The sequence below is a fragment of the Myotis lucifugus genome, unplaced genomic scaffold, assembly GCF_000147115.1.
Source record: "Myotis lucifugus unplaced genomic scaffold, Myoluc2.0 scaffold_83, whole genome shotgun sequence".
NCBI lineage: Eukaryota > Metazoa > Chordata > Mammalia > Chiroptera > Vespertilionidae > Myotis > Myotis lucifugus.
The window spans coordinates 4,356,640-4,366,819 of NW_005871131.1; the positions used below are offsets into that span (position 1 = coordinate 4,356,640).

The 10,180-nt window shown below is 36.5% G+C and overlaps 1 protein-coding gene across 1 annotated transcript in view; it reads right to left on the reverse strand.

Moving 5' to 3' along the window:
* DNAH12 (dynein axonemal heavy chain 12) overlaps nucleotides 1-10,180 on the reverse strand; it is a 238,892-nt gene that overhangs the window by 77,125 nt on the left and 151,587 nt on the right. Inside the window, exons 45-46 of the mRNA XM_023755751.1 lie at nucleotides 6,131-6,292; nucleotides 2,195-2,389 (exon numbers count right to left, since the gene is read on the reverse strand). Of these exons, the coding sequence (XP_023611519.1) occupies nucleotides 2,195-2,389; nucleotides 6,131-6,292 (357 nt within the window). The remainder of the gene's footprint in view (nucleotides 1-2,194; nucleotides 2,390-6,130; nucleotides 6,293-10,180) is intronic.

Here is a 10,180-nt window from a genome sequence, read left to right on the forward strand (position 1 = left end):
GTTGATATAACTCCATATTCCAAATAGCCTTCTGGAATTTTTTTTAATCAACATCTTGTCAGATCTTATTAAGCAGTCATTGGTTTTGCTTCATGATGTGACTAACAAAGAGCATAAGCTAGTTTATGCAATTCTCTTACTGTCCACTTATAATTACATCATATCTCCAATTTTCAGTTCACTACTGGATTCGCTAAGGTTACCCTGCATATCATGCATGGCTATACAAATTGGGCAAGGGTGTCAATGTTAATCCATAGGAAATATTTAATACAAAATGAATATTCCAATAATAGCTTCACTTATTCTCTGAATTGTTTTGCCACCCCTGGTAAGTGTACACCCTACTTTGGGGACTAGAGATCCATCAAAAAAGTCAATGCCTTCCTGATTATGTGACACACAGTGGTTTACACTCACTTCTTGAGTTTCACAAACCCAGGTCCCAAACAATGCCATCAGTTTCTCTGACAGGTTCTGTGTCCCCACTGCTTCATTGTAAATCTTTATTCCATTCTGTTAACCACTTAACTTTGCTTATCTATTTGCAACTCCCATTTCCTTTTTTAAAAAATGTTCCCCAATAAGTAAGAATCATGTAGAATAGAAAGTCTCATGGTTATAAAAAAGATATCCAAAAGTAGTAGAATTGTATTTATAAGATTTCACAAAACTTATGGTAGGACAGGTTTTCTTTGTGTTTGGTTTTGCTTTGGCTACTTAATGAGAGCAGTATTAAGATATGGTTTGCATAAAAAGCAAAATTGTTTCACACAGCTTTTATTGCTGTATAAACACTAAAACATCCACTAGCTGAAATAAATGTGCTATCCTCAAAAGGACAGAGTTAGTTTCTCAAACATGCAATTGACAAATAAGCAAAAGAGAATAAAACAAGTTAGTATCAGAAATTTATTTTTAAAAGAAATTATCCAGTGATCAATAGTCCACATTCTATTGGTTATAAAGCAATTAAACAGAAGGCACCATAAGCTACTGTTCTCAAAAGTGTAAATACTTAATGGTCTTATACAGGCAGTGACAATTTGCCTTAAGATTAAGTGAGGTGGCAGTCATCATTTGGTGCTGGCATGATCCACTCCAAATCATTCACCATACAGCCTCCAATAATTGTTTTGCTTTTCTAAAATAAGGATTAGCTAAATATATGTTAATCATCATGCAGCATCTTTGGCATAAAATCAAATTCCTAGGCAATTTACAAATTCCTTTATAACCTGTCACTGACTCAAAGCTCCTGCTGCCCTCATTGCCAGTCAGTTTCACCAAACTATTTGTAGTTGCCTAAATGAGCCATGCCCTCTGCACTGTTATACCTTTGCACATACTATCCCCATGTAATGGTTGATTTTATGTGGCAACTTGACCATATATTTGGTCAAACATTACTCTGGGTGTTTCTGTGAGGTGTGTTATGAATGAGTTTAATATTTAATTCTACAGAGTCAGAAAAGCAGATTGCCCTCCCTAATGTGAGTGAGCCTCATCCAATCAGTTGAAGGCCTGCCTGAAAAGAACACAAAGGCTGACCCTCCCTCAAATAAGGGGGAATTCCTTTTCCCTGCCTGTCTTCAACCTGGGACATCAGTTTTTTACACTTGAACTGAAACATCAGCTCTTACTGGTCTCAAGCTTGCTGGCCTTCAGACTAGAACTACAGCTCTCCTGGTCTCCAGATTTCCAACTGCAGGTCTTAGAACTCATCAGCCTCCATAATCATGCAAGCTAATTCCTTATCATATATATGATATATCTGATATAAATATATACATGCACATATATATATCTTTACATACATGTACTAGTACATATGTGTGTATATACATAATATACTCTATTGGTTCCTAATATATCCCTCCTATATGCAATTAACACATTTTCATATGTCAGAGACTCATAGTCTCAAGTATAACTTTTGCACATCAAGATTATGGCTCTTTCATATAATCATTACTGCTCATTTGCTGATTGCCTTTTCTGTCTTCTTGTCTAGTGCATGAGCAATTTGTGGGAAACATGTAGTCTTACCAGACCCTGGTGCCAAGCACTATGCCTTTCATTAGAGTAAGTGATCAAGAAACATTTGCTGAATGTATTTTAATGAAGCTTGAGTAAGATTTCAGTAAAATTACAAAAGATTTAGTTGCCCTCTCCAATTAAAAAAATTACAAACCTGAAACCAGTCAATGGTACAGCAATTGATGAGGGATGGAAACTGTCTCAGGCGATTTCGAAAAGCATCTCCAATGGGGCTAAAGGCCACTACAACGTGAAGATTATCTTTGCAGCGATTCACAAAGAAAGCAAACAGGGCTAAGGGACTAAGTTCACCATGTTTATTGCCAGCCTGAGCTACAGGACGGACACCCTAGGGAATATCAGAAAATAAAAAACTGATAATTAGAAATAGGTAAGCTGATAATGAAATTAGTAGATATTAGAATATTAACAATTCTTGATACTCCCCTTATAAATATCTTTACATTTTTGTTTTCATACCAATAGAATAGCTTTAATATAGTTTGTACTTAGAAGACTTCTTCCAACTCTGTGATTTTATAATTTAAAAACAAATATCTGCCAATAATATGACATAAAGATATGAACAAAAAGTTCACCAAGATATAGTCAACATTGTTTTGTGTGTTTTTTATTGCTTAAAGTATTACAAAGAGTATTACATATGTCTCCTTAACATTGTTTTTAAGAGGAAAATATCTAAAGCATCTAGTTAAAACGTTATAAAACACCCATATATGGTGATTTTATACAACTGTTAAAAATAATGAGTTGTATCAATATAAATGTTATTGTAAGATCAGCAAGATAAAATAAGTGAAAAAAAAACATACCAACAAATTGTGCAACAGTACATATATGACAATTCTCTTTGTTAAATTAAAATATATATCAGGTGTATGTATAAGTACATACACACCTTTTTAGAAATATATATATATATATTTGTTGATTTCAGAGAGGAGGGGAGAGGGAGAAAGAGAGAAACATCAATGATGAGAGAGAATCATTGATCGGCTGCCTCTTGCACGCCCCTCATTGGGGCTCAAGCCCGCAACCCAGGCATGTGCCCTTGACTGGAATCGAATTCGGGACCCTTCAGTCCACAGGCTGCTGCTCTATCCACTGAGCCAAACCAGCTAGGGCCATATACACCTTTTTATGGAAGCAATCACAAAGAAGTGTTAGTAGTGATTACTTTTGGTGAGCTGAAATTAAGGGACAGTGTGAGAGGGAGGCTTTATTTTTTATTTTGGACATTTTTCTTGGTTTATATCATTCTTTATTTCACTTTGGACATTCTTATGCTGAATTCTCTAACTTTATACTTATAATAGTTTCATTAAAACATGTAAATAGTGTTCTCTGGTAATGAGATTATGGGTCACTTTTAATTTTCTGTCTTTGTATAAGAAGAAATTTTATGTGAGGTTAGGCATAGTGGCTCCAGAACCAAACTTTTTTTTTTTAATCCTCACCTGAGGATATTTTTCCATTGATTTTTAGAGAGTGGAAGAGAGAGGGAAAGACAGAGAGAAATATCAATGTGAGAGAAACACATCGATTAGTTGCCTCCTACATGCCCCTGACCAGGGCCTGGGCCGAGGAGGAACCTGCAACCAAGGTATGTGCCCTTGACAGGAATAGAACCCAGGATCCATCGGTCCGCAGGCCAACGCTCTATCCACTGAGCCAAACCGGCTAGGGCCGAATACACCTTTTTATGGAAGCAATCACAAAGAAGTGAAAGTAGTGACTACTTTTGGTTAATTCAAGAACCAAACTTCTTTGAATTCAAATCCCCAGCTTGCAATTTATATCCTATGTGACCTGGGAAAGTTATTTCACCTCTCTGTAACTTAGTGTCATCATCTTTAAAATGGGTAAAAGAGTATCTACATCAGAGAGTTGTTGAGGGATCAAATGAGTTATAACGTGAACACTTAGAATAGTTCTTTTTTTTAATTTTTAAAAAATATATATTTTATTGATTTTTTACAGAGAGGAAGGGAGAAGGATAGAGAGTTAGAAACATCGATCAGCTGCCTCCTGCACACCCCCTACTGGGATGTGCCTGCAACCAAGTTACATGCCCTTGACCGGAATTGAACCTGGGACTCTTCAGTCCCCAGGCCGACGCTCTATCCAGTGAGCCAAACCAGCTAGGGCTTATAATAGTTCTTGACATAGGTAACTGTTTGCTTTTATTTTATATCCTACACTTCTCCTTGTTCAAAGCACAAAAGGTTTCATAGTCAATAAAGTGTCTTATAAATAGATTAAAAATTTTTATATAAGGAGTGGTCACAATGATCATATAATTTCCATTGTTATTACAATGAATTTATTTTTCAAAGAATTCTCTACTATAGCTATGTTCTACTTTATATCCATGGAAAACTATAAATCAACACAGTCTATGCATTCTGATGGTAATTCTCAAATTATGATCACTATGATCAATGTCAGTTTATAAAAAATTATGTTAGGTGGTATACCTGCACTAAATAAGGTAAATAAGAAGTCACTGCTCCATTGAGAAAAACGTTGCAGTAACTTCATTCTGCAAAGAGTGCAAATGGCACCATGGAAAAAGTCATCTGGAAATGTACGTGTGAGGCTGGAACTCTGATGAAGTCAGACAGATGTGCTGAGTCTTTAAGGGATGCCCTGTAGGTAGGGCCAGAGCCAAGGTGTAGAGGTCAGTTATCAGGAATGAGGTTTAAAGTAAAATCTTTGTCAGAGGGATGAAATAAACGAAGTCCAAGACAGTCTTCGAAGTGGGATGCATAGGATAATGTACAGTGTAGAGAGAAAATAATAGAACTTCTTTCATATTACCTTTTATATTTAAAAATATCAATATAAAGCAAGCAAAAACAGGAATACATTTCAGTATCCCTGAGTTCTGACCATGGCTCTGTCCTTGTGGATAAATTGATATGGTGTTCCTAGGCTTGAGTGGAACATGAAGAAAAGAAGTTCTTAAGGCCACTGTTTGATCATACAATAAAATAGTAGTGAAGCAAGTTTTGAAGCAAAATGACAAGAGGAAAAGATTAACAACAGCTAAAATGAGCAGGAAAGCTTAGCAAAGCTTAGGAAATCCTCCTACTCATGGTAGCACACGAGAGTGTGGGGGATGAGCTTATTGTATGAATTAGAAAAATCACCATTCTTCAACAGCCTGGGCCACATTCTTGACATCGTCCAGATAAAAGTAAAGAACTTGGGATCTTTTTTGTTTTTCCTCCTTCTCCACTCAGACTACAAACTGGTAATGTTCCCTTTACTGAAGGCTTTTTAAGTGTCTGACACTCCATAAAAGCTTTATTTCATTTGATCCTCAGACCTCACAACAACCCTATGTAGGAGGAACTATAATGTATTTAATATTTCCATTCCATACAAGAGAAAAGCACAGTGCTTGAACTACTAGAGTAAATCCATTTTACTCCACATTTTATCACTGAAGGCTGGAATGAAGCATACAGGTGTGAGTAATGTATTCTGTGGGTAAAAGTAGTTGTAGTAATGAGAAAGGGGAAATTACTAGCAGAGATCTTGCAGGGGAAGTTCTTCGAAATGGTGGTCGAAGGGCAGGGTATCTGAAGTAGGGGTGCTTCACAATTGTGTTTTTTGTCAATTTAATCACTAAGTATGGCGCTCAGATATGTCAGAACTATTAAGACAAGTAGTTTTATTAAGGGTTTTGGAAATTTTTAACCAGTGGTAAAACATAAAAGCTAACCAAGTAATGTTTTAAAGCTATATTTTCTCATATCACTAACCCTAAGACATGATTTGAAAACTCTTATCACTCATAAAACATGCTAAATAAGATAAAACTGATGAAACAAATTGCCATCATTATGAAAAAAAGGAATTATAAAATAAAATTTTGTCTCACAATTATAGTAAAAGCAATTTAAAATTCATCAAAAAAGATGAATTAAATAATAAACTTAAAATTTTTAATTACCAACATCTTCTGCACAAGCTATATATATCCTAAAGAGCAGAGAAAAAAATTTCAAGCTAAGAATATTTCTGTGCTGGGAGAGGCACTCCCTAAAAAAAAAGTATTTACCTCCATCACTTCTTGTTTTTCATCTGCTGCAAAAATGTTAGGTACTTCTCCGGTGTTGAGCACACTGTCGATATCCTCAAGGAAAGCTTCCTCTTTTATTTGAGTGTCCGTGATTAGAAAGACTGTCTTCTGGCCTCTCATACCCACATTCCTTAAGAGAACCTTAAAATAACAATGTACTTGAAAGCGGATTATGGTAGACATTTATCGTTTTTGCTTTCCCTCTCCTTCTCCTTCTCTTGACAACAATTTCTGAATTTTAGAGCAGTACCTCTTCCCACATCTAGTGAGGATGTCAATCAGGGACTCTGTTTTGCCCATCCCCTGGGTGGGAGACCCCCAGCTGGTCAGCGTTTCTCACGCCCTAGCCATAGTCACTAATCAGAGGAGGGCATATGACTTAAGTGAGCCCAATCATAGTCTTAATTGAGGGACAAAGAGGGATTTGAAAACAGAAAGAATCTCTATCATTCTGAGATAGAAAATATAAAAGTCTGTAATTTAGAACTACTTGGGGCCAACTGTGTTGCCACATGGAATGAGTCCGCTGGAAAAGAAGCCAAATGGAAGCAAGCAGAAGATAGAGTAATTACTGAGGACTTCATTTGAGCCAGTAAATTCAGCCATGTCAAAAGCCTATCTACCTCTGCACTCAAATCATGCAAGACAATAACTCTTTTGCTTAAACTAATTTGAGCTTTTTGTTTTGTTTTGTATGTCAATTGCAACCAAAGATTCCCAACTAATATGAAGATATGAACTCGGTGGTATGCTGGAGCTGACTTATTTGGGGTGGTAGAACTGATTGTTAAAATTTCAGGAACTTGTGAATAGATTGTTAAACAAAGCCAACATTAAAAATTAAATTATATAAACTTATAATTAAATTATATTAAAAACAAAGGTAACAAATACACTCCTAGTTTATTATGTTTTCTATCACTTATGCTATGGAGGTTATTTAAATTAACTGTATTTATACAGTAAAAACCCAGGTACGGTGTTCAAATACATAACTCTTTACAACTCTGTTTTCAGTGACATCACGTTGATAGCTTTAATCATTCATGGTGGGAGTTTTTACACCACAGAAATTTGCCAATGCTACAAAAGAGAAGTTCCCCTTACCCTCCTGGAGAGTTAGTTGCTAAACATTTGCCAGCATACCACTAGAAATATTTCAAGTGAAGACAATAGTATCACTACTTCTGCAAATAATTTTTAAAATAAAATGTTAAATTTATTTAAAAATAATATATTTAACGTTTTAAATAAATTATACCATTTAAATAACTGCTGAATTTTAATATTATACAAAACTATCCCTTTTTTCACTAAAGCCATCTTCCAATATGCAAGCTGTTGAGATTTTAGAAATAATTTTCTATCATCAAAAGTAGGCAAGCTAGTTTTTTAAAAAGTTTTGTGCCTAATTATGAGTTTTATAATTATTTTATAGTGTTACTTTATTATTATTATTATATAAAAATAGAAAAATAAGTACCAATATGTTTAAAAGCCATATTGAAATACACAGTGTGTGAAACTGTTTCCAAGTAGAAAAAGAGTCAAAATTTCAAAAATATTATTTACATGCCAGGGATAATACAAAGAGCTATACATACATAGTATAATTTAATCACAATAACCTATAAAATAGGTAGAATTATCCAAATTTTACAAATTAAGAAACTAGAGAGTGACATTAGTGAGATGTCACACTAGGAAGCTCCAGGTTCCATTTCTCCTGGAGGCACCAAATTAGCAAACTACAAAACAAAATACCTTTGTGAGAACTCTAGAAACTAAGTAAGAGGCTGTAGCATCCCTAGGAGTACATAATAAAGAAGGGACAATACAAGGAGGGTAAGAGAATTTATTGCATTTTTTTCACCCAGCATAGAGTAACACAATTAGGAGAATACCACCAATTCCTGGCTCCTTCCTCAGGACAGAAGGAATAGAGTAGAACTTGTATCCTGTATTCTGGATTTATCTGTGGGCTGCCTAAGGCACCAATTTCTCTCTTGCCTGACTCAGAACACTAATAGGAATAGGAACTTAGTTTGGAAATGAGGTTGGAGGCCACTGAAAACAGTCAAGAACCCCAGCGCAATGGAGCAGCAGAATCTGAAGTTCCACCAAAAGGTGCCAGGGGAAGAAAGAGATTAGGGCAAAATAATATAATAGAAACCAACTCTGAAAGCTCATGAGAAGAAAAAGGAAATTAAAATGGCCCAAAGCACCTGTATATACTAGAATAAAAGCACATGCACAACCTCAAAGAAGATGCTTGCCCAGAAAAGTTCTGAGAAGTCACAGAACCTCTAGTCATGCTGATTGATGTTTCCCCCCTACATGAAGTCAGACTGTAAAAAGTGGGAGAGGTGGCAGTTTATCAAGTACTCAATACGCTAAAAGAGAATATAATATATCTAAAGGAAATCAGGAAAACAATGCATCAACAACAAAATGAGAATATCAATAGACACAGAAACTTTAAAAAATAATAACTAAGAAATTCTGAAGCTGAAAAATACAATAACTGAACTTAATACTGAACCCAAGTTTGGCTGCCTACCACATGAAAAGCCAATAGTTTAGAGGCGTGGTTGGTAAATCGCGGCTTGAGAGCCACATGCGGCTCTTTGGCCCCTTGAGTGTGGCTCTTCCACAAAGTACCATGTGCAGGCGCGCACATACAGTGCGATTGAAACTTTGTGGCCCATGTGCAGAAGTCGGTATTTTGTGGAAGAGCCGGTATTTTGTGGAAGAGCCACACTCAAGGGGCCAAAGAGCCGCGTGTGGCTCGCGAGCCGCGGTTTGCCGAGCCGCAGTTTGCCGACCACTGGTTTAGAGGAAAGTGCTGGTACAAGGAAAGCTGGTTTATTCAAGAGCCAGACACCTGAGAAGATGGGGAACTCTTGTCACAAAGACCATCTTATCTCAGTGCAGGCAAGGCTTTTTATGAGTGTGGATTAGGGGGTGAAGGGTGGGGGGAGAGGATGGCAGAACAAAGGAAACCAGAGGATGTTGTAGGTTCTCAGAGGTGCTATGCATTATGCACTAGTCTGCATAGTCTGCTCTGATAAATACCTCGGAGCAGGTTAAGCTATGATCTTGTTTTCATCAGTTGAAGGTGAGCAAATCTCCTGAAGCCAAAATGCCTGAAGGCTGGAGTCTGCTTCCTTTGAGGTTAGGTTTTAGAATCCTTTAAGCCAGCAGTTCTCAACCTGAGGGTCGCGACCCCTTTGGGGGCCGAACGACCCTTTCACAGGGGTCGCCTAAGACCATCGGAAAACACATATATAATTACATATTGTTTTTGTGATTAATCACTATACTTTAATTATGTTCAATTTGTAACAATGAAAATACATCCTGCATATCAGATATTTACATTACGATTCATAACAGTAGCAAAATTACAGTTATGAAGTAGCAACGAAAATAATTTTAAGGTTGGGGTTCACCACAACATGAGGAACTGTATTAAAGGGTTGCGGCATTAGGAAGGTTGAGACCACTGCTTTAAGTACCAAAACAATCTTTAAAAATAACAAAGTTGGAGGATTACCTGATTTCAAGACATTATAAAGCTACAGTAATCAAGACAGTGTTGTTTTAGCACAAGGACAGAGAGGCCAGAAACAGACTCGCACTTAAAACAGTCAACTGATTTTGACAAAAACGTTAAGGAAATTCAATGGTGAGGCAGGTAGTCTAGATAGAACAATGGAATTTCTCTATGGAAAACCATGAACTTCAACCTTACCTCATACCATGTGTAAAAATGAACTCGAAATGTGTCAGAAGATTGTTCCCAACAGATATCTGATCCTTAAAACAGGATTCCTGATCATTCCTTGCCAGTTTCCATGTTCCACTGTCCTAGCTGCAGAGAAAGATTGAGCTCATTCTTGACTCTCCTTTACCTCAGGTCCATTCTTCCAATTTCTATCCAACCTTCCTCCAATTCTACTTCTACCTCCTTCCATCTAGTGCAAGCCACCATTTTCTCCATCCTGGACAATTGCTATGGCCTGAAGT